This window comes from Chiloscyllium plagiosum, unplaced genomic scaffold, assembly GCF_037043375.1.
Source record: "Chiloscyllium plagiosum isolate Xiang-an unplaced genomic scaffold, Cpla_swu_hap1 HiC_scaffold_19, whole genome shotgun sequence".
Lineage (NCBI taxonomy): Eukaryota > Metazoa > Chordata > Chondrichthyes > Orectolobiformes > Hemiscylliidae > Chiloscyllium > Chiloscyllium plagiosum.
In genome coordinates, this window is record NW_028270157.1 from 3,393,235 (window position 1) to 3,419,249 (window position 26,015).

Here is a 26,015-nt window from a genome sequence, read left to right on the forward strand (position 1 = left end):
CCCATCAAACATTTATACATGCTTCCCGAACATCAAAAAAAAACCCAAAAAAGAACTGCAGATGCTGGAAATCAGAAGCAAAAGCAGAAAGTGTGAAGTAACTCAACAGGTCTGGCAGTATCTGTGGAGAGAGAAAGCAGAGTTCATGTTTCGAGTGCAGTGACCTTTCTTCAGACTTGCTGAATGTTTGCAGCAATTTCTATTTTTGTTTCCAATCTCCAGCATCCACAGTTCATTGTTTTATGACAATCAATAGACAACCTTCACCAAAACAACTGAGCTACAAAGTCAATAATGTAGATGACAGCTCAGTGCTGTGTAAGGGTAAAGTTCTCATTAGATCACAAGTCCAGTACCTCATCTAGAACATAGAACAGCACAGGAACACCCCCTTCGGCCCACCATGTCTGTGCTGATCATGATGCCATTCTAAACTAATCCCATCTGCCTGCACATGATCCGTATCAAAGAACAAAGAAAATTTACAGCCCAGGAACAGGCCCTTCGGCCCTCCAAGCCTGTACCAATCCAAATCCACTGTCGAAACCTATCGCACAATTCCTAAGGATCTGTATCCCTCTGCTCCCCACCTACTCATGCATCTGTCCAGGCGCATCTTAAATGAATCTACCGTGCCTGCCTATACCACCTCTGCTGGCAACGTGTTCCAGGCACCTACCACCCTCTGTTTGAAGTACTTGCCGCGTGTATCCCCCTTAAACATTTCACCTCTCACCTTGAAAATGTGACATCTCGTTATTGAATCCTTCATCCTGGGAAAAAGCTTATCTCTATCCACCCTGTCAATACCCTTAATGATTTTGTAAACCTCAATCAGGTCCCCCCTCAATTTCCTTTTTTCTAATGAAAATAAACCTAACCTACTCAACCTCTCTTCATAGCTAGCACCTTCCATAACAGGCAACATCCTCGTAAACCTTCTCTGCACCCACATCCTTTTGGTAACGTGGCGACCAGAACTGTACACAGTATTCTAAATGTTGCTGAACAAAAGTCTTGCACAATTTTAACATGACCTGACAGCTCTTGTACTCAATACCCCGTCCGATGAAGGCAAACGTACTATATGCCTTCTTGACCATGCTATCCACCTGTGCAGCAACCTTCAGGGTACAATGGACCTGCACTCCCAGATCTCTCTGCTCACCAACTTTTCCCAAGGCTCTTCCATTTACTATATAAGTTCGCTCTAGAATTAGACTTCCCAAAATGCATCACCTGACATTTGTCTGGCTCACATTTGTCTGGATTGAACTCCATCTGCCACTTCTCCGCCCAACTCTCCAGTCTATCTATATCCTCCTGTATTCTTTGACAGTCCCTTATGCTTTCTGCTACTCCATCAATCTTCGTGTCATCTGCAAACTTGATCATACCAACAGTGCCCTCTTCCAGATCATTTATGTATATCACAAACAATAGTGGCCCCAGCACTGACCCCTGTGGAACACCACTGGTCACCTTTCTCCATCTGGAGAAACTCCCTTCAGCTACTACTCTCTGTCTCCTGTTGCTCAACCAGTTCTTTATCCACCCAGCTAGAACACCCTGCACACCATGTGACTTCACTATCTCCATTAGTCTACAATAGGGAAGCTTATCAGATGCCTTACGAAAGACCATTTATGTGACATCTCCAGCCCTTCCTTCATCTATCAATGTGGTCACTTCCTCAAAGAAATCTATTAAGTTGGTAAGGCACGATCTCCCCCGCACAAAACCATGTTGCCTATCACTGATAAGCCCATTCTTTGCATAGATTTTATTCCTCAGTACCTTCTCCAGCAACTTTCCCATCACTGACCTCAGGCTCACTGGTCTGTAGTTACCCAGAATATCCCTACTACCCTTCTTGTAAGGGGGCCAACATGAGCAACCCTCCAGTCCTCCGGCACCTCACCTGTATTTAAGGATGCCACAAAGATATCTGTCAGGGCCCCAGTTATTTCCTCTCTCGTCTCCCTCAGCAACCTGGGATAGATCCCATCCGGTCCTGGGGATTTGTCCACCTTAATAACCTCTAGCCTACCCAACACATCTTCCCTACTTATGCCAACATGATCCAGACTAATCAAACTTCTGTCTCTAATCTCAACATTCATCATGTTCCTCTCCTCGGTGAACACTGATGCAAAGTAATCATTCAGAATCTCACCCATTCCCTCGGGTTCGACACACAGCCTTCCTTTGTTATCCTTTAGTGGATCAACCCTTTCTCTGCTTCCCCGCTTGCTTCTTATATAAGAATAAAAGGCTTTGGGATTCTGCTTAATTCTGCTCGTTAAAGCTATTTTAGCCCGCTTGTTTCCTCATTTAAGACTGGTCCTACTGTTCCGATATTCCTCCAGGGCCAAGGGGAGAGGGTGAGAAGGAGAGTCCTTCCTGGTAACCTCAGCCAGTGATGGGAATTGAACCCAATCTGCTAGCATCACCCAGCTATCCAGCCAACCGAGCACCCCAATCTCCAAATTCTGATTACTGTGACATTAAAGAATTTCTATTTAAATAGCACCTTTTTATTTTCAAAATGTCCCAAAGTAATGACAATGCACTGTTTGCCCGTTACAATGTTCAGTCTGCACGGAGCAAGCTCCCCGCAATGTCACAGATAGTTAGATGGTCAGTACAGCAGTAACCCCACTGCAGTCAAAATAGAAAGCTATGTTGAAGGCGGCAAAATAGTATTAGACAGAACAATCGAGACAACTTACCTACTCTTCTTTAAAACGCTGGTTTTGGGATCACACAAATGGGAATAAAAGAATGATTACAGAATAGAAAGAGGCCACTTAACCCACTGAGTTTCTGCTAACTCCCTACAAGAGTAGCTACGTTCACCCCAAAGCACATCCAGGAACCCCAACTTAGCATCTGAAAATGCGAATTATTTTAAATCAGTGTTTTCTATCGATCTATCTACTGACTGGTAGCAAAGACTCTCCTTATTTATTTCATAAAAAAAGGCTGCATAATTTTGACTAACTTCCACAACTAAGCCCCAGCCGGAATTTATTTGCTGTAAATTAAAGTTTCAGCTCTGCTAACTATAGGTCTCTTGTCCCACAAGCAGAATTCAGATAAACTGAAGAAATTTCACACAAGACACCAGAGTCTGTAACAGATACTCATCAACAGGAACTTGTCAAACTATGGGCAGGATGCTGTCGAATTCCCCTCTCCCGTTAACGAATGAACTGCGTGTTGTCAGTGTCAATGACCTTATGATGAACATGTGTGACTGTCTCATAATCTGCCCCAAAACCTTCAAAATTAAATTTACAATAACAGAAATCCCTCTCCAACTAACTTTCCGGACTCTTTAAGTGAAGGTTAATGAACCAATTATTGCTTATCTGAGGATTTACTTATAGAGTCATAGAGATGTACAGCACAGAAACAGACCCTTCGGTCCAACCCGTCCATGCTGACCAGATATCCCAACCCAATCTAGTCCCACCTACCAGCACCCGGCCTATATCCCTCCAAACCCTTCCTATTCATATGCCCATCCAAATGCCTCTTAAATGTTGCAATTGTACCAGCCTCCACCACTTCCCCTGGCAGCTCATTCCATACACATACCACCCTCTGTGTGAAAAACTTGCCCCTTAGGTCTCTTTTATATCTTTCCCCTCTCACCCTAAACCTATGCCCTTTAGTACTTGTTCTGTATCAACATTTATATAGAACACATCTTGTGAGACACTATTAATAATCAATTTACTATTTATTGAAATTATCTAAGTTCACCAAATTTCAAAGTTTCTTTTGGGCTAATTCTAATTTGCATTCATGAAAAGCCATTTCTACCCTCTACAAAAAAAAACACATTCTGGAACCTAAAGACAGCCAATGACATGCTGTAATGTATGTAATGTAAGACCTTCAGAAATAGGAACAGCAGTAGGCCATTCAGCCCCTCGAGCCTGCTCTGGCAGTCAACAGGACCATGGCTGATCTGACATTCCTCACGTCCACCTTCCCTCCCTTTCCCCATAACCCTTGAGAAATAAATGCACAGAGGCCGGTATCCTGTCACTTTGTTTACCTGTGCACAGTACTCTGGCTATGACCAGCCAGCTCGGAGTCAGTCCCTGAGCTGAGCAGATTCTAAATCGCCTGGTTATACGTTTTTCTGACAAGATTCTAATCTCTTGGTTATATATTTGTTTAAAACAAACCCCAACACTACCACCAACTCAGCGGTAGTGCTTATTTTACCCCAGCACCCATGAGGTGATGTGCAGGTTAGGACACAGTGAAGGTTAACGAGCGCAGAAATCTTTATTCAATTTCCACCACCAGGAAGAAAGGAAACACCCAAATGGCCAGTGACAAGCATCAAAGGGCAATGCTGTGTGATCAAACAGTGAAAGGGAGGGCAGGGGTTAAATCAAAATAGAGTTGGAGGGGGAAATAAAACACGCCACTCCCTGCGGCGCCCACCTCTCCCTGAACAACTCCAGGGTGTTGGTCGACACCGCGTGCTCCTTCTCCAAGGACACCTGGGCTCTAACGTAACCGCGGAAGAGGGGCAGGCAGTCGGCCCTAACAACCCCCTCCACGGCCCACTACCTGAACCTGTTTATGGCCAGTTTGGCCAGGCCCAGGAGCAGACCCACGAGGAGGTCCTCTGACCCACCCTCACCCCTCTACACCGGGTTAACCCCTTGTCACCCAGGGCTCCCTGATTGGCCCAGGATAACAACCCCAATCAAGGATCTCATAGTCAATAAGATCCACCTGGCTCTGATCACTACACCTTGATTTCCCAACTGATCAAGAATCTCTCCATCTCAGCCTTCAATATACACAAGGACCCTGCCCCCACAGCTCTCTGAGGTGAGGTGTTCCAAAGACTCACAATCTTCTGAGAGAAGAAGTTCCTCCTCAGCTCAGTCTTATACTGGAGCCCCTTTATTCGTGCATCCAACTTGTGCACAGCAAGCTTCCACAAACAGCAACGTGATAATGCTCAGATAATCGACAAACATACTGGAAAAATTCAAAGTCATTGGACTCAAGGTTAAATCTGTTTTTTATCTCTCTCTCTCTCTCTCCATGAGAGCTGGCAGGCGTGCTGAGTTTCTCCAGCATTTTGTTTTTATTTCAGATTTCTGGAATCTGAAGTACTTTCATTAATTTCGATAATCTACTTCAGAGGATGCTCGTTGAGGGATAGATATTGGGCAGAATTTCTCTATTGTTCCTCTAAACAGTGTCATGGGATTTTTCACTTGTACTGGAGAGCACAGATGTGGCCTCAGTGTATCATCTCCTTTGAAACATAGGAACAGGAGTAGGCCATTCAGCCCATTCAGACTGCTCCGTCATTCAATGAGATAAGGCTGATCTGTGACCTAACTCCAAATATCTGCCTACGGCCCATATCTCTTAATATCTTTGGTTAACAAAACATTTTCTCTCTCAGATTTGAAATTAACATAAACTGATCAAGCGATGATGGCTCCTCTGACAGTGCAGCACTCCCTCAGGACTGGCAATGGGAGTGTTGGTTTCAATAACATGGTCAAGTCTTTGAAAGGGGCTTGAATTCATAACTTCCTGAATCAGAGGTGAGAATGTGCTACCCACTGAAGTAAGTGGTGTGAAACAAAATTCCACAAACAGTACACCAGCAAGAGATGACAGTCAGAGGGTCTGCAGCACAGAGAAAGGCCCTTCAGCTCTTTGAGTCTGTGCTGGTCATGAACAACCACCTGACTATCCTAATCCCGTTTCCCAGCACCAGGCCCATTGCCTTCTAAGCCTTTGCATTGCAGATGCACATCTAAGTAGTTATGGAGTCATAGAGACGGAAACAGACCCTTTGGTCCAACTCATCCATACTGACCAGATATCCTAAACTATCTAGTCCCACCTGCCAGCACCCGGCCCATATCCCTCCAAACCCTTCCTATTCATATACTCATCCAGATGCCTTTTAAATGCTGTAATTGTACCAGCCTCCACCATTTCCTCTGGCAGCTCATTCCATACACGTACCACCCTCTGTGTGAAAACGTTGCCCCTTAGGTCTCTTTTATATCTTTCCCCTCTCACCCTAAACCTATGCCCTCTAGTCTTGGATTCCCCACCCTAGGGAAAAGACTTTGTCTATTTATCCTATCCATGCCCCTCATGATTTTATAAACCTCTATAAGGTCACCCCTCAGCCTCCGACACTCCAGGGAAAACAGCCCCAGCCTGTCAGCCTCTCCTTATAGCCCTGACAACATCCTTGTATATCTTTTTTGAACCCTCTCAAGTTTTATAACATCCATCCTACAGCAGGGAGACTAGATCTGAACGCAGTATTCCACAAGTGTTGTGAGGGTTTCTGCCTCTCCTACCCTGACAGGCAGCGAGATTCCAGCATCCTCTGGGGAAAGGTATTTCTCCTCACTCCTCCTTTAACCATCTATCCCTTACCTACCATCTATCCCTTACCTTACCTGATCTCTGTTCCCTCCATCAAGGGGTGAAGGTCCTTCCTGTCTGTCCTGTCAATGCCCCTCATCGTTTTATCCATCTCAATCCTGTTCCCTTTCAATCTCCTCTACTCCAAGGAGAACAAGCCCGGTCTGTCCAGTCTCTCTTCGTTCACCCAGGATCTTTACAAACTCAACAAATCAACAACTTACTGGAAATCTGGAGCTCAACAAGTGTTCTATATATATACACCAAGTATTATATACAATGCAGTGCAAGGGGCTGGCCTGTTTTTAACTATATTTACAGCTAGTTCTATTCACATTCAAACAATTAGAACTCATTGTGAAGGCTGAGCAGGAGGCTGGAGTTGCCAACAGCAGTCAGTGACCAGTTTGCCTTTGGTGTTGAACTAGAATCCAAACAGCCCCTGCCAAGTCTCTGTCCGCACTGCGAGCAAGGAGCGAGTTCCACCCTGTGCAGAGCTAGCTAGCTGCCACAGCCAGCATTCCAACCTCAGTAAGGAAGGGGAGCAAATGAAACAATGGCAAATGTCTCAGTTGAGGTCAGATCGGATCCTGGATCCATGCAGTCACAGACTGATTACCCAGAATATTCATTATGGGAAAAACAAAGTTTGTATAAAACTGGAACTTCACATAATGTTTTCTTTACCTTTTCCATCGGCTTGTAGTTCTTGGTGTTTCCTAAAATAAAACAAAAATATTTTTTACTCGGTGATCTTTCAGACTTATTTCAAACACATCCCAAAGGCTGGTGTCAAAGACTGTTTAAAGCGTAGAGTCAGAGGTCAGGATGTTATCGCTGATTTCAGACAGTTTGATCAGCAGCAAAGTGCTAACAATGGGATGGTTTTTATCTTTGCAAGACACAAAAAGGAAAGTGAGTTAACAGTGGTTCAGCAGAACGTAACGTGTAAAACTATCTGCACCTTTGTAATACAATAAACAGCATGTAGATCAGCCATGATTGAATGGTGGAGCTGACTCGATGGGCTGAATGGCCTAAATCTACTCCTATACCTTATGGTGTTTATGTCACATCCAGTCACGTCACCCAGAAACATTGTAAACGGTTTCACCAGCAATCTGCATTTCACGTTCCAAGGCACTCAATGTCCGTGAAAATGTCACACAAGGAGATATTACTGAAGGTGACCTCCCTATGGCCACAGATGGAGATTTTTAAGGGGTGTCTGAAAAGGAGAATACAGTGATGCAGAGATGGATAAGATTAGGGAGGGAAACCTGGAGCTCAGGAGCCCAGCAGCTGTCGGGCAGAGCACTGACAGTGCAGCAAATGAAGTCAGAAAGCTACAAGAATCAGAATTGGGGGAGGACTGAGGTTTATGGGACTGAAGGAGATTACAGGGGAATGAGACCATGGATGGACTTGAGGGGAGCTCATTCAAACCACGACTTTTGGATTGAGCGACTGCTCCCATTCTCATTGAGACTGGATTGGGTTGGACTTAAAGTCAATTATGCAACTATTTATTTACAATCTTTTTCTAAACAGTCATACACCACATTCTGGTGTCCACATGTTTCTCGTTAGAAAGTTCAACATTAACTAAGACCACGGGAGGTATCATTTTGAAATGTGTTTAATACTAGACTGGAATGAAAACAAAAGACCATTTGGTCCCTCTAACCTGTTCCATTATCCAATTAGATTGTAGCTGACTTGCATCTTAAACTCCATTGAGTGCTTTGCTTCCCGTAGTGCTTTACCTGACAAAAGTTTAGCAATCTCAGCATTGGCATTAATTTACATCTTATTCTCCACAGCTGTATCTTGTATTGACGATTTTAAAACACAGACTACACTTCAAGAATGTCATTGACCACAGAATGTCTCAATTTATCCAGTGGTCACAAACAATGCTGTGTAAACGAAAATCTTATTAATTTTCTTTCTTTTCACATGAAACTTGACTCAAACACAAAACTCCTCGTCAGTCGAAATTAGGAACAGAATTTCAAGAATTCTCTCCTTAACAACATTGTGGGTCACTGACAGCACATGGACTGCAGCTCAAGAAGGCAGCTCACCCCCACCTCCTCAAGGGGCAACCAGGGACGGGCAATAAATGCTGGGCCCAGCCAGTGACACCCATGTCCTACAGCGAATAAAATTAAAACAGATCCACTCAAATTTGTTGCTTCTGTATCCCTTTGAGAATGTTAAGTAACATATAGAATGTATGGCACAAAATAGGCTGTACAGTCCATCTAGCCCATGTCTTCTCCCATCTCTCTTTGTCCAACCTAATCACTATAACTCCAAGGTCCACTAACATTTCTTTAAATCTGCTGTGCATCTTCTCACAAGGAATACCATCGTAAAGGGGATTATTTTATCAATGCAGGAGAGGAGAGTTCTTGTGGATCTAGATGGTTGAGGTATTGCCATGGAGAATACGGGTTAGATAATGGTTGAATATTAACTGTCATTTTGTTTAAATTTAAACCAGGCAGGGTGACTCTGATGAGTTAAGACACTAACCCAAGGAATCAACCAGAGACTGGCTGTTGCCCATTTTGTTAAGCTGAGTTTCTCCAAGCCATTCACACCATTTTGATGTGTCAGTGTATGACCATTCTTTCACTGTTGCTGGGTCAAAGTCCTTAAACGCCCTCGATACCAGCTTGGAGGGTGTACCTACACTAAATAACAGCAACAGTTCTGGAAAGCAGCTCACTACTGGATTCTCCAGGGCACCTGGAGTGGTGCAGTAACTGCTCACACAGCCAGCCAGTGCCGCCCACATCCCCTGAATACGTGTTAAAAAGGCTGTACCACACAAACACATTTAGAACATACCTGCTTGTATTAAGATATGCAGCTTCCGGGATTTGCAACTGCACCACACTGCAAACTCAACGAACAACCTCAGATTCATTCTCATTATAATCATTTGCATGCTTGAGATTATTTAGCAATTCTTGCCCAATCGCTGAATCACTGTGTTGTCACTTCAGCAAGTGTTTGGGGATGGTCCTGACCTTGCCTATTGTGAAAAGCATTGTTTGATACCATCCACGTCAATCTTTGAGATGTACAGTCTACACACACTGGCATCACACAAACATTGAAATTCACATACCACACAGTAATCAATTGTGTGACAGGCAGGATACCTTTTTGTCTTTATGGCAGGATCCTGTTAGTAGCAAATACCATTCACTTTTTAAAAATTCATTCATGAGATCAGGGCATAGCTGGCAAGGTCAGCATTTATTGCCCATCCCCAATTGCCCAGAGTCAACCACATTGCTGAGGGTCTGACGTCACATGCCGGCCAGACTAGGTAAGGTTGACAGTTTCCTTCCGTCAACAACATTAGTGAACCAGATGGGTTTTTCCAACAATCGACAATGGAATCACGGTCATCATTACAGCCTTAATTTCAGGTATTTTTTGCCCCAGAACTTTACCTGGGTCTCTGGGTTCACTGATAACACTGCTGGACTGTCACTTCTCCAACTTGTTACTGCACTGAATTCTCATGAAACATTTAGATTAGATTCCCTACAGAGTGGAAACAGGCCCTTCAGCCCAACAAGTCCGCACCGACCCTCCGAACAGTAACCTACCCAGACCCATTTCCCTCTGACTAATGCACCTAACACTACGGGCAATTTAGTATGGCCAATCTACCTGACCTGCACACCTTTGGACTGTGGGAGGAAAGTGGAGCACCTGGAGAAAACCCACAGAGACATGGGGAGAATGTACAAACTCCACACAGACAGTCGCCCAAGGCTGGAATCGAACTCAGGTCCTTGGCGCTGTGAGGCTGCAGTGATAACCACTGAGCCACATTTATTCGCCAGATTTTTCAGATGCTTTAACTAGGCAGACTGGGCATTGCAAATATGCTAATTCACAGAGCCTTGTACGGTGCTGACTAAAAGAATATATACACACATTGTGTCTGTTTCAACTCGACAGAGCTGCCTTTTCTGCTTCATTTCTCGCAGGAAGGTTTCAATCAATCAGACAAACCTGCCTTGTTTAAAATGTGAACAGTTAACAGTTAGTAGTCAACTGTCAGTCTTCATCTAACTAGGGTATTCTCTATGGCAGCAACTCGATCACAATATGCAAATTTAAAAATCATTCATGGAAAGTGGGCATCACCGTTTGCAATTATTACCCGTCCCTAGTTGCCCCTTGAGAATGTGGGGGTGAGCTGCCTTCTTGAACCGCTGCAGTCCATGTGCTGTCAGTGACCCACAATGCCCCTAGGGAGGGAATTCCAGGATTCTGACCCAGTGACCCTGAAGGAATGATGACATATTTCCAAGGCAGAGTCATGAACAGCTTGGAGGGGAATTTGCAGGAGTTGGTGTTTGCATGCATCTGCTGCACTTGTCCTTCCAGATGGAGGTCAGCAAACCATTCAGCACCAACCAAGCAGCACGCACTCCCTAAGGTAAAAAATGATGTTTTTCCTTTATTTTGGTATTTTTCTGATTTGCCCTGATGCTTCAACGATCTCTGTGTGTTTTCTCTCAGCAATACTCAAGCTCTTTATGACCAAGCGACTATTCATAAATACAGAGTAATGGATTATGGGCAAATTTGATTATGTCTAAGCGAGATTTGAGAAGATTTGTAGCTCAGGTTGAGGTTTTGGATGTAGATTTGCTCGTTGAGTTAGAAGGTTCATTTCCAGATATTTTGTTACCCTACTGGGTAACATCTTCAGTGGGCCTCAGGCAAAGCAACGCTGAAAATTCCTGAAAGCATTGCTTCGCCGGAGGCCCACTGATGATGTTACCAAGTAGGGTGACGAAATGTCTGGAAATGAACCTTCCAGATCATTGATTATGTCTAATTCTAATTATTTGCAATAAAACTTCAAAAACTTGTCATGGTCGAAAATGTTTTATTAAGGACATAATCAGGTTTTTAATAAAATCAGAAATTCCCAAAAAAAAGTGACTGTGAATTCTATCAGCTATGGCGTAATGGCCAGCTCTCGTCATAAGGTCATTGGTCAAATCCCATGAGAGTCCCATACAGTCTACTTCAGTACTTCCAAAGCAGTAAGTGCATAACCTTGAAGGGCCTACTGTCACCGTAGAGATGGAGTACGCCAGCTGAAACTCTCTGGAGCTGAGAGAAATGAGAGACAACCTGAACTAAAGTGATAAAAGGTGAAGGTCATTGTTGGGGGAGATGTTATGGAGCTCTTTCTCCCTGGATCAGGAATCGAGTACATAGGCTCCTGGTTTCAGGGTAAGGAGTGCATGCGCATAGCTGAGATGAGATTGTCATAGAGTCATAGAGATGTACAGCACGGAAACAGACCCTTCGGTCCAACCTGTCCATGCCGACCAGATATCCCAACCCAATCTAGTCCCACCTACCAGCACCCGGCCCATATCCCTCCAAACCTTTCTATTCATATACCCATCCAGATGCCTTTTAAATTTTGCAATTGTACCAGCCTCCACCACATCCTCTGGCAGCTCATTCCATACACGTACCACCCTCTGTGTGAAAAAGTTACCCCTTAGGTCTCTTTTATATCTTCCCCCTCTCACCCGAAAACTATGCCCTCTAGTTCTGGACTCCCTCAACACAGGGAAAAGACTTTGTCTATTTATCCTATCCATGCCCCTCATAATTTTATAAACCTCAGCCTTCAACGCTCCAGGGAAAACAGTCCTAGCCTATTCAACCTCTCCCTATAGCTCCAATCCTCCAACCCTGGCAACATCCTTGTAAATCTTTTCCGAACACTTTCAAGTTTCACAACATCTTTCCGATAGGAAGGAGACCAGAACTGCACACAATATTCCAACAGTGGCCTAACCAATGTCCTGTACAGCCGCAACATGACCACCCAACTCCTGTACTCAACACTCTGACCAATAAAGGAAAGCATACCAAACGCCTTCTTCACTATCGTGTGACCTGTGACTCCACTTTCAAGGAGCTATGAACCTGCACTCCCAAGGTCTCTTTGTTCAGCAACACTCCCTAGGACATTACCATTAAGTGAATACGTCCTGCTAAGATTTGCTTTCCCAAAATGCAGCATCTCGCATTTATCTAAATTAAACTCCATCTGCCACTTCTCAGCCCATTGGCCCATCCGATCAAGATTCCGTTGTAATCTGAGGTAACCTTCTTCGCTGACCACTACACCTCCAATTTTGGTGTCATCAGCAAACTTACTAACTATACCTCTTATGCTCACATCCAAATCATTTATATAAATGATGAAAAGCAGTGAACCCAGCACCGATCCTTGTGGCACTCCACTGGTCACAGCCTCCAATCTGAAAAACAACCCTCCATCACCCTCTGTCTTCTTTCTTTGAGCCAGTTCTGTATCCAAATGGCTAGTTCTACCTGTATTCCATGAGATCTAACCTTGCTAATCAGTCTCCCATGGGGAACCCTGTCAAACGCCTTACTGAAGTCTATATACATCACATCTACCACTCTGCCTCATCAATCCTCTTTGTTACTTCTTCAAAAAACTCAATCAAGTTTGTGAGACATGATTTCCCATGCACAAAGCCATGTTGACTATCCCTAATTAGTCCTTGCCTTTCCAAATACATGTATCTCCTGTCCCTCAAGATTCCCTCCAACAACTTGCCCACCACCGACATCAGGCTCACTGTCTATAGTTCCCTGGCTTGTCCTTACCGCCCTTCTTAAACAGTGGCACCACGTTAGCCAACCTCCAGTCTTCTGGCACCTCACCTGTGACTATCAATGATACAAATATCTCAGCAAGAGGCCCAGCAATCACTTCTCTAGTCTCCCACAGAGTTCTCAGGTACACCTGATCAGGTCCTGGGGATTTATCCACCTTTACCCATTTCAAGACATCCAGCACTTCCTCCTCTATGGACATTTTTCAAGATGTCACCATCTATTTCCCCACCATCTTCCATGTCTTTTTCCACAGTCAATACTGATGCAAAATACTTGTTTATTATCTCCCCCCATCTTCTGCTGCTCCACACAGAGGCCGCCTTGCTAATCTTTGAGGGGCCCTATTCTCTCCCTAGTTACCCTTTTGTCATTAATGTATTTGTAAAAACCCTTTGGATTCTCCTTAACTCTAGTTGCCAAAGCTATCTCATGTCCCCTTTTTGCCCTTCTGATTTCCCTCTTAAGTATACTCCTACTGCCTCTATACTCTTCTAAGGATTCACTCGATCGATTCTGTCTATACCTGACATATGCTTCCTTCTTTTTCCTTAACCAAACCCTCACTTTCTTTAGTCATCCAGCATTCCCTATACCTACCAGCCTTTCCTTTCAACCCAACAGGAATATACTTTCTCTGGTTTCTTGTTATCTCATTCCTGAAGGCTTCCCATTTTCCAGCCGTCCCTTTACCTGCGAACATTTGCCCCCAATTCCCTCAGCAACGTGGGAATCTTCTCTGTCTACTCCAGAGAGCTCAGGATGTTCAGTCATTCAGTGCATTCAACAGTCAAAAGATATGCAGGTTAGGTGGATACTCGAAAAATGTGTTGCTGGAAAAGCACAGCAGGTCAGGCAGCATCCAAGCAGCAGGAGTCAATGTTTCAGGAATAAGTTCTTCATCAGGGATGTCCATTTGCCTTCTTCACCACCTGCTGCCCCTCCATGCTTACTCTCAGCAACTAGTGTACAAGGGACACCCAGGTCTCAATGTACCTCCCCCTGTCCCAATCTATCACCATCCAGATAATAATCTCCCTGCCTGTTTTTGCTACTAATGTGAATAACCTCATATTTATCCACATTGTACTGCAGCTATCAGGCATTCAAATCACACAGAGCATCCTCCTCACCGCTCACCCTCCCACCCAGCTTTGTCTCACATCCAAACCTGGAGACATTACATTTAATTCCCTCATCTAAACCATCAACATGACCATGAAACTGTAAGATATAGGAGCAGAATTAGGCATTCAGCTCAACGAATCTGTTGCACCATACGATCAGGGCTGTTATGTTTCTCAACCTCAATCTCCTGCCTTCACCCCATAACCCTTGACCCCTTACTAATCATGAACCTATCTGCCTTAAATACACTCAATGACTTGGCCTCCACAGCAGCAATGGTTCTGCAGAGTTACCACCCTCTGGCTGAAGAAATGCCTCCTCCTCTCATTTCTAAAGGGTTGTCCCTTCACTCTGAGGCTGTGCCCTTGGCTCCTAATCTCTCCGACCCGCAGAAACTCTCCTACTCTCCATCACCACTATCCAGACCTCAGTATTCTAAGAGTTTCAATCAAATTCCCTCTCATCCTTCTGAACTCCATTGAGATCCAGAGACCTCAACATCTCCTCATATAACAAGCCACCCATTCCTGGGAACATTCAAGCACACCTCCTGTGGTCTCCCTCCAATGCCGGCATATCCTTGCATAGATACAGTGCCCAAACTGCTCATAATATTTTAAATGTGGTCTGGCCATGCTGGGATCCCTGCACTGATCCCTATGGTACCCCATCAGTCACTGGCTGCCACTCAAATAAAGACCTGCCTATTCCTCTTCTTTGTTTCCTGTCTGCCAACCTGTTCTGTCTCTATGTCAGTGCACTACCCCCAATCCCATGTGCTTTAATTTTACACACTCATCTCTGATGTGGGACCTTATCATAAGCCTTCTGAAAATCCAAGTAAACCACATCCACTGATTCCCCCTTATCAACTGCACTGGTTACATCCTGGAAAACTCCTGTAAATTTGTCAAACATGATTTTCTGCAGCAGGAGCAGGGAGAGTGGAAACCAGGGTGCTGTCGCGAAGATACATTCTCCATTTAAAACCTTTACAGAGTGCAGGGGCTTCCTGTACAGGTATACAAGTTGGGTGTTTGTGACACCTGAGAGGGAAATCAGGAGAGTTTTTTTTTCTCTTTCGTTTCTTACGAAGGGGCGTTAGCAGCGATGCAGTGTTCCTCCTGCAGGATGTTTGAGGTGAGGGACACCATTAGTGTCTCAGCTGAGTACATCTGCAGGAAGTGCACCCAACTCCAGCTCCTTGGAGACCGTGTTAGGGAACTGGAGCTGGAACTGGATGAACCCAGGATCATTCAAAGGCAGAGACAGGTATAAATAAAAGCTACAGGGAGGTGGAATGCAGATAGTTGGATGACTGTTAGAAGGGGTGAGAAGCAGGCAGTGCAGGGATCCCCTGTGGCCGTTCCCCTCAACAACAAGTATACTGTTTTGGATGCTGTTGCGGGGGGACTTACTGGGGTAAGGCATGGGGTACTGGTCTGTCCCTGTTGCTCAGAGGGAAGGGGGAAGAGGAGCAGAGCATTAGTCATTGGAGACTCCATAGTTAGGGGGACAGAGAGGAGGTTCTGGGGGAACGAGAGAGACTCACGGTTGGTGTGTTGCCTCCAGGTGCCAGGGTCCGTGATGTCTCTGATGGTGTTTTGGGGATCCTTACGGGGGAGGGGGAGCAGCCCCACATAGGAACTAACAATATAGGTTGGAAAATGGATGTGAATGGAAGGCAGAAATTCAGGGAGCTAGGGTGGAAGCTTGGAGCTAAAACAAACAGAGTTGTTGTCTCTAGTTTGTTACCCGTGCCACGTGCTAGTGAGGCGAGGAATAGGGAGAGAGAGGAGTTGGACACGTGGCTACAGGGATGGTGCAGGAAGGAGGGTTTCGGATTCCTGGATAATTGGAGCTTTTTCTGGGGTAGGTGGGACCTCTACAAACAGGATGGTCTTCATCTGAACCACAGGGGTACCAAAATCCTGGGGCAGTGCGATTTGCTAATGCTCTTTGGGAGGGTTTAAACAAATTCAACAGGGGAATGGGAATCTGAACTGTAGCTCCAGTGTCCAGGAGGTTGAGAGTAGTGAGGTAACGAATAAGGTTCCAAGGTCGCAGGAGTGTACCAGCAAGCAGGAAGGTGGTTTGAAGTGTGTCTACTTCAATGCCAGGAGCATCTGGAATAAGGTGGGTGAACTTGCAGCACGGGTTGGTACCTGGACTTTGATGTTGTGGCCATTTTGGAAACATGGGTGGAGCAGGGACAGGAATGGTGTTGCAGGTTCCAGGATTTAGAGTTTCAATAAGATTAGGGAAGGTGACAAATGAGGGCGAGGTGTGGCATTGTTAGTCAAGGACAGTATTACGGTGGCAGAAATGACGTTTGATGAGGACTTGTCTACTGAGGTAGTATGAGTTGAGGTTAGAAACAGGAAAGGAGAAGTCATCCTGTTAGGAGTTTTCTATAGGTCTCAGAATAGTTCCAGAGATGTAGAGGAAAGGATAGCAAAGATGATTCTGGACAGGAGCGAGAGTAACAGGGTAGTTCTTATGGGGTCTTTAACTTTCCAAATATTGATTGAAAATACTATAGTTCGAGTACTTTAGATGGGTCAGTTTTTGTCCAATGTGTGTAGGAGGGTTTCCTGACACAGTATGTTGACAGGCCAACAAGAGGCGAGGTCACATTAGATTTGGTACTGGGTAATGAATCAGGCCAGATGTTAGATTTGGAGGTAGGTGAGCACTTTGGTGATAGTGACCACAATCCGGTTATGTTTACTTTAGCGGTGGAAAGGTATAGGTATATACCACAGGGCAAGAGTTATAGCTGGGGGAAAGGTAATTATGATGCGATTAGGCAAGATTTAGGATGCATAGGATGGAGAAGGAAACTGCTGGGGATGGGCACATTTGAAATGTGGAGCTTATTCATGGAACAGCTACTGCGGGTCCTTGATAAGTATGTACCGGTCAGACAGGGAGGAAGTGGTCAAGCAAGGGAACCGTGGTTTACTAAGGAAGTTGAATCTCTTCTCAAGAGGAAGAAGTAGGCTTATGTGGAGATGTGACGTGAAGGCTCAGCTAGGGCGCTTGAGAGTTACAAGTTAGCCAGGAAAGACCTAAAGAGAGAGCTAAGAGCCAGGAGGGGACATGAGAAGTTGTTGGCGGATAGGATCAAGGAATACGCCAAAGTTTTTTATAGGTATATTATGAATAAAAGATTGACGAGAGTAAGATTAGGGCCAGTCAAGGACAGTAGTGGGAAGTTATGCGTGGAGTCCAAAGAGATAGGAGAGGCGCTAATTGAATATTTTTCACTAGTATTCATACAGGAAAAAGACAATGTTGTCGAGGACAATACTGAGATACAGACTATTAGACTAGACAGGATTGAGGTTCATAAGGAGGTGGTGTTAGCAATCCTGGAAAGTGTGAACATAGATAAGTTCCCTGGGCTGGATGGGATTTATCCCAGGATTCTCTGGGAAGCTAGGGAGGAGATTGCAGAGACTTTGGTTTTGATCTTTATGTCGAGGATAGCAAATGTTGTTCCATTGTTCAAGGAGAGTATAGACAACTCTGGTAATTATAGACCAGTGAGCCTTACTTGGGCTGTGGGTAAAGTGTTGGAAAAGGTTATAAGAGATTGGATTTATAATCATATAGAAAGTAATAAGTTGATTAGGGATAGTCAACGTGATTTTGTGAAGGGTAGTTGTGCCTCACCAACCTTATTGAGTTCTTTGAGAAGGTGACCAAACAGGTGGATGAGGGTAAAGCGGTTGATCTAGTGTAAATGGGTTTCAGTAAGGTGTTTAATAAGGTTTCCCACAGTAAATTATTGCAGAAATTACGGAGGTGTGCGATTGAGGGTAATTTAGCGGTTTGGATCAGAAATTGGCTAGCTGAAAGAAGACACAGGGTAGTGGCTGATGGGAAATATCCATCCTGGATTTCAATTACTAGTGGGGTACTGTAAGGATCTGTTTTGGGTCTACTGCTGTTTGTCATTTTTATAAATGACCTGGATGAGGGCGTAGAAGGGTGGGTTAGTAAATTTGCGGATGACAGTAAGGTCGGTGGAGTTGTGAACAGTGCAGAAGAATGTTGCAGGTTACAGAGGGACATAGATAAGCTGCAGAGCTGGGCTGAGAGGTGGCAAATGGAGTTTAATGCGGAAAAGTGTGAGGTGATTCACTTTGGAAGAAGTAACAGAAATGCTGGGCTAATGGTAAGATTCTTAGTAGTGTAGATGAGCATAGATCCCTGAAAGTTGCCAACCAGGTTGACAGGGTTGTTAAGAGGCATATGGTGTGTTAGTTTTTATTGTAGAGGGATTGAGTTTCGAAGCCATGAGGTCATGCTGCAGCTGTACAAAACTCTGGTGTGGCCGCACTTGGAGTATTATGTACAGTTCTGGTTACCGCATTATAGGAAGGATGGGAAAGCATAGGGAAGGATTCAGAGGAGATTTACTAGGATGATGCCTGGTATGGAGGGAAGGTCTTATGAGGAAAGGCTGAGGGACTTGAGGCTGTTTTCATTAGAGAGAAGAAGGTTGAGACGTAGAAGATAATCAGAGGGTTAGATAGGGTGGACAGGGAGAGCCTTTTTCCTTGGATGGTGATGGCTAGCACAAGGACATAGCTTTAAATTGAGGGGTGACAGATATTGGACTGATGTCAGAGGACGTTTCTTTACTCAGAGAGTAGTAGGGTCACTGAATGCTTTGCCTTCAACAGTAGTTTAGATCAGAGCAGTTAAGGCAGCATCTGAGGAGCAAGAAAATCGACATTTCGGGCAAAAGCCCTTCATCAGGAATAGAGGCAGGAAGCCTCCGGGGTGGAAAGATAAATGGGAGGGGGGTGGGGCTGGGGAGAAGGTAGCCAAGAGTACAATGGGTGAATGGGGGTGGGGATGGAGGTGATAGGTCAGGGAGGAAGGTGGAGCGGATAGGTGGGAAGGGAGATTGGCAGGTAGGACAGGTCATGTGGACAGTGCTGAGCTGGAAGGTTGGAGCTGGGGTGAGGTGGGGGAAGGGGAAATGAGAAAACTGGTGAAGTCCACATTGATGCCCTGGGGTTGAAGTGTTCCGAGGCGTCTGGTGGTGAGGGAGCGGCGGTGAAGGAGGCCCAGGACCTCCATGTCCTCGGCAGAGTGGGAGGGGGAGTTGAAATGTTGGGCCATGGGGCGGTGTGGTTGATTGGTGCAGGTGTCTCGGAGATGTTCCCTAAAGCGCTCTGCTAGGAGGCGCCCAGTCTCCCCAATGTAGAGGAGACCACATCGGGAGCAACGGATACAATAAATGATATTAGTGGACTATTGTTAAATAGTAGGGTTCCATTAGCTAGTCTCTAACCTGGAGGAACGGTCCCAAAATCTGAAGAATCTTGGAAGATGACCACCCATGCAACCACTATTTCTTAAATAGTCTGCAATAGATACAATAAATGATATTGGTGGAGGAGGTGTGGGCGCAGGTTTTGCAATTCCTGCAGTGGCAGGGGAAAGTGCCAGGATGGGAGGGTGGGTTGTTGGGGGGCGTGGACCTGACCAGGTAGTCACGGAGGGAACGGTCTTTGCGGAAGGCTGAAAGGGGTGGGGAGGGAAATATATATCTGGTGGTGGGATCCGTTTGGAGGTGCCTTTAACAGTAGTAGACTTGTCAACCTTAAGGGCATTTAAATGGTCAATGGATAAACATATGGGTGAACATGGAGTAGTGTAGGTTAGATGGGCTTCAGATTGCTTCCACAGGTCGGCGCAACATCGAGGGCCGAAGGGCCTGTACTGCGCTGTAATGTTCTATGTTCTTTGATTTTCATGTTGTAAATCCATGCTGAGTCTCCTCGAACCTGCTGCTGTTTACCAAGTGCTCTGCTGTTAAATCTTTTATAATGGACACTAGCATTTTCCCCAACACTGACATCACAAACATTGGTGCATAATTCCAAAAGAATTGCAGATGCCGTAAATCAGAAACAAAAACAGAAGTTGCCGGAGAAGCTCAGCAGATCTGGCAGCACCTGTGGAGAGAAATCAGAATTAAGGTTTCAGGTCTGGTGACCCTTCCTCAGAATTGACCCTGACCCTGTCACAGTTCTGCGGAAGGGTCACTAGATATGAAACGTTAACTCTGATTTATCTTCACAAATGCTGCCACACCTGCTGAGCTTTTCTAGCAATTTCTATTTTTGTTTCTGGTCGATAATTCATTATTTTCACTATACCTTCTTTTTGTTAAATAGTAGGGTTCCATTAGCTAGTCTCTAACCTGGAGGAACAGTTCCAAAATCTGAAGAATCTTGGAAGATGACCACCCATGCAACCACTATTTCTTAAATAGTCTACAATAGATTAATAGGCCCTGGGGATTTATCCCAGATATAAATGGGAGAGCAGGCTGGACGGACTGAATGGCCTATTCTAGATCCTCTTCATTGTTCTTGTATTGGAGTTGTTGAGAAAGCTGAATGCTTGCACCCACAGTTGGGTAAATCACTCAGTTATCTTCTGAAATCTCAGGCCAGTTTAAGATTTAAAAATGGAACATGACCTCAATTTTAGCCTCCCCACTGGTAGCTTGTTTTACCATGTGGAGAATTCTCCACACCTGGGAATCCTGTTTAATTGCATGTGAAAATGAAGGGTTTCCAGTTGCCTCATGCGTTTTATAACCCATCAGTGTCTAATGATTTTACAATCAGTTTCCTGCTGTTTCAGCTGCACTCTATTCCTGTCACTGTAAGACGCTGAAAATTGGCAACACACATTTGCTCATAAAACCAACCCATACATTTCACAGGGGCATCAAATAAAATATGACACCAGGCCGCACAGGGAGCTATTAGGAGAGGTAAACCTAACGTCTTGGTTAAAGAAATAAGCTTTAGCATTGTAAAGGAAATTGTGGACAGAAAAGTCTTGGGAAGTTTTGAGAGCTTTGACTGTAGGCAGCTGAAGCTGCAGCACAGGACAGGACATGTAACTCTCACAGAAACCTGCAAAATTCTAACAGGACTAGACAGAGTCAACACAGGAAGGATGCTCCTCATGACCATGGAGACCAGAACCAAGGGGTCTCAGTCTAAGGATACGGGGTAGGTCGCTTAGACTGAGAGGAGGAGAGATGTCTGCACCCAGAGAGTGGGGAGCCTGTGGAATGCTCTGCCATAGAAAGTGGTTGAGGCTAAAACATTGAGTGTGTTCAAAGCGTTAAATGTAGTTCTTGAGGCTGCAGGGATCAAAGAGTATGAGGGAGAAAGCAGAAACAGGGGACTGAGTTGGACGATCACCTTGAAGGGCCGAATGGCCTACTCCACCCTCACTTCCTATGTTTCCAATCTCAAGAAGTCAGACTGGGAGGAGAGCAGAGATTTCAGGAGGTGATAATGCTGTAAGAGGTTCCAGAGGGAGTGTGGGATGTAGCCATGGAGAGTTGTGAAAGGCAGGTGAGAAATTTAACAATGTCGCCATTGCTGCATGGGCATAAAATTGATTGGTTTGATGAGACCGGAGCAGAGAGAGGTGGCGTGTGAGCAGAACTTGGGAAAATTCAGGTTAATGTACCAGGAAAATCTGCATGTTCCTAATCTTCACTTTTGGCTGTTGCAAATCTACACATGGACTTGGAGATGTTTCATCATCCAACTAATGCAAAGAGTTTTTAAACATGGGTTTCACTGCTGTAACATTTGATTAACATGTGTCAGTCACTGTGCAAATCAAACTGGATGCCAATTTCTCCAGGCTCTCTGTTAAGAGCTCCGTTGTATTTGCAGAGGTCAGGAGTTGTTACATCTTGTCAAATCCTGTAAGTGCCACGTCAGGCCATCTAAATCCAACCTCCAATGTGCTCCGAGAAGGCTGGACAATTGGAGATGACACGTTAAAGGGATTGCCCTCTCAGGTAGAATTAAAGGAACCACTGCAACTTGTCTCAAAAGTAGAACAGCTTTCTCCCGGGAGCCCTGACCAATACTCATCCCTTAGCTCATGTCTCTAAAAAGAGATCACCTTATCATCGTTACATTGCTGTTTATGGGACTGGCAGGTCATGTTTCCGAAATGATAAAAGCAACTAAATATCAAAAATAAACTTCTCAGGCAGCAAATCTTCCAAGTCTTCAATGTGAATTGGACATGTTGAGGGAGTGGGAAAATATATGGCAGGTGAAGTATAAGGTGGATGGATATGAGGTTATCCAGACGAAAGGCTTTTGCCTGAGACCTTGATTTTCCTGCTCCTCGGATGCTGCCTGAACTATGCTTTTCCAGCATCACTCTACTCCAGAATCTGGTTTCCAGCATCTGCAGTTATTGTTTTTACCTGAGGTTATCCAGGTTGACAGCAAAAACAGGAAGGCAAATTATTAACTGGATGGTTATCGATTGGGAAAGGGAGAGGGACAATGAGATCCGGGTACCCTTGTACACCAGTCGCTGAAAGTAAGCATGCAGGGGCAGCAGGAGGTCAATAAGACAAATGTTGTGCAGGCTTCATAGTGAGACGATTCGAGTACAGGAGCAGGAATACCTTGCTGCAATTGTACAGGGCCTTGGTGAGACCACCCCTGGTGTACTGTGTGCACCTTCAGCCCCCTTATCTGAGGATGGATGTTCTGGCGATGGAGGGAATGCAGTGAAGGTTTACCAGACTAATCCCTGGGATGGCAGGACTGATGGTGTGCTTGCCTTTTTGGTCAGTGCATTGAGTGCAGGATTGGGAGGTCACGTTGCAGTTGTACAGGACATTGATGAAGCTCTTTTGGAATACTGTGTTCAATTCTGGTCTCCCGGCTGTAGAAGGACGTTGTTAAACTTGCCGAAAAGACTTACAAGGGTGTTGCCAGTGTTGGAGGGTTTGAGCTATAGGGAGAGGCTGAATAGACTGGGGCTGTTTTCCCTGGAGCGTCGGAGGCTGAGAGGTGACCTTATAGAAGTTTACAAAATTATGAGAGGCATGGATAGGGTAAATAGGAGAAAGTGAGGACTGCAGATGCTGGAGATCAGAGCTGAAAAATGTGTTGCTGGAAAAGTGCAGCAGGTCAGGCAGCATCCAAGGAGCAGGAGAATCGACGTTTCGGGCATAAGCCCTTCTTCAGGAAATAGACAAGGTCTTTTCCCTGGGGTGGGGGAGTCCAGAACTAGAGGGCATAGGTTTAAGGTGAGAGGGGAAAGATATAAAAGGGAGCTAAGGGGCAACATTTTCACGCAGTGGGTGTTACTTATATGGAATGAGCTGCCAGAGGAAGTGGTGGAGGCTGGTACAATTACAGCATTTAAAAGGCATCTGGATGGATATAGAAATAAGAAGGAATATGGGCCTGGTGCTGGCAGGTGGGACTAGATTAATTTTGGATACCTGGTTGGCATGGATGAGTCAGAATGAACGGTCTGTTTCTGTGCTGTACATCTCTATGACTCTATGTATGAAAAGAGAATGGATCAGTTAGGACTGTACTGACTGGAGTTGAGAAGGATGGGGGGGGGGGGAATTCTCATAGAAACCTATAAAAGTCTAACAGGATGAGACAGGGTAAACACTGCAAGGATGGGCCTAATGCCCAGGCAGACCAAAACCAGAGTCACAGGGATAGAGAGGGGGGTAAAAGGGGTAAGGGAGTTGCATTACTGGTCAGACAGGCTATACAGCTGTGCTGAAGGAGGGCACTATAGAGGACTCAAGCAGTGAGGCAATATGGGCAGAGCTCAGAAATAGGAAGGGTGTGGTATTAATGTTGGGGCTGTAGTACAGGCCTCCCAACAGCAAGTGTGAGATAGAGGTACAAATATGGAAACGGATTATGGAAAGATGTAGGAGCAACAGGTGGTGGTGATGAGAGATTTTAATTTCCCAACATGGACTAGGATTCACTTAGTGCTAGAGGTTTAGATGGAGGAGAATTTGCAAGAAACATCCAAGAGGGGTTTCCAGACCAATATGTAAATCGTCCAACTCAGGAAGGGGCCACACTGGATCTGGTTTTGGGGAATGAGCCCGGCCAGGTGGTTGAAGTTTCAGTGGGCATTACTTTGGAAATACTGATCACAATTCCGTATGTTTTAGAATACTCATGGACAAAGACAAGAGTGGTCCTAAAGGAAGAGCGCTAAACTGGGGGAAGGCCAACTATAGCAAGCTTCGGCAGGAGCTGGGAATGTGGACTGGGAGCAGCTGTTTGAAGGGAAATCCACATTTGATATGTGGAAAGATTTTAAAGAGAGGTTGATCAGAGTGCAGGACAGACATGCCCCTGTGAAAATGAAGGATAGAAATGGCAAGATTAGGGAACCATGGATGTCAGGTGAAATTGTGAGCTGGAAATGTGTTGCTGGAAAAGCGCAGCAGGTCAGGCAGCATCCAGGGAACAGGAGAATCGACGTTTCGGGCATAAGCCCTTCTTCAGGAACGTCGATTCTCCTGTTCCCTGGTGCTGCCTGACCTGCTGCGCTTTTCCAGCAACACATTTCCAGCTCTGATCTCCAGCATCTGCAGACCTCACTTTCTCCTCAAAGGTGAAATTGTGAGACTAGCTAAGAGGAAAAAGGAATCATACATAAGGTCGAGGTGACTGAAAACAAACAAAGGTTTAGGAGGACGTTGGGAATGTAGGACCAATCTGAAACGAGGAATTAAGAGAACTAAAAGGGGTAATGAAACGTCTTTAGGAAACAGGGTTACAGAAAATCCCAAAGCCTTTTATTCATACATGAGGAGCAAGAGGGTAACGAACAATGAACAAAGAAAATTTACAGCGCAGGAACAGGCCCTTCGGCCCTTCAAGCCTGAGCCGATCCAAATCACTGTCTAAACCTATCGCCCAATTCCTAAACATCTGTATACCTCTGCTCCCCACCTACTCATGCATCTGTCCAGACACACTTTAAATGAATCTATCATGTCTGCCTCTGCTACCTCTGTTGACAACGCATTCCAAGCACCTACCACCCTCTGTGTAAAGTACTTACCGCGTGTAGCCCCCTTAAATGTTTCACCTCTCAACTTGAACACATGCCCTCTTGTTATTGAATCCTTCACCCTGGGAAAAAGCTTACCTCTATCCACCCTGTCTATACCCTTCATGATTCTGAAGACCTCAATCAGTCCCCCGTCAATTTCCTTTTTTCTAATGAAAACAATCCTAACCTACTCAACCTCTCTTCATAGCTAGCACCTTCCATACCAGGCAACATCCTCATAAACCTTCTCTGCACCCTCTCCAAAGCACCCACATCCTTTTGGTAATGTGGCGACCAGAACTGTACACAGTATTCTAAATGCGGCTGAACCAATATCTTATACAATTTTAACATTACTTGCCAGCTCTTATACTCAATACCCGTCCGATGAAGGCAAGCATACTATATGCCTTCTTGACCACTCTATCCACCTGTACAGCCACCTTCAGGTACAATGGACCCGCACTCCCAGATCTCTCTGCTCATCAACTTTTCCGAAGGCTCTTCAGTTTACTGTATAGTTCACTCTAGAATTAGACTTCCCAAAATGCATCACCTCACATTTGTCTGGATTGAAATCCACCTGCCACTTTTCCACCCAATTCTCCAGTCTATCTATATCCTCCTGCATTCTCTGACAGTCCCTTATGCTTTCTGCTACTCCACCAATCTTTGTGTCATCTGCAAACTTGCTGATCAGACCAACAGTGCCCTCTTCCAGATCATTTATGTATATCACAAACAACAGTGGCCCCAGCACTGACCCCTGTGGAACACCACTAGTCACCTTTCTCCATTTCGAGAAACTCCCTTCA

General features: G+C 45.1%; 1 protein-coding gene across 2 annotated transcripts in view; it reads right to left on the reverse strand.

The window, feature by feature from the left end:
• pawr (PRKC, apoptosis, WT1, regulator) overlaps nt 1-26,015 on the reverse strand; it is a 168,728-nt gene that overhangs the window by 21,115 nt on the left and 121,598 nt on the right. For both annotated transcript variants that reach the window (XM_043708775.2, XM_043708776.2), the window contains one exon: nt 7,129-7,160. In XM_043708775.2, the coding sequence (XP_043564710.2) occupies nt 7,129-7,160 (32 nt within the window). The remainder of the gene's footprint in view (nt 1-7,128; nt 7,161-26,015) is intronic.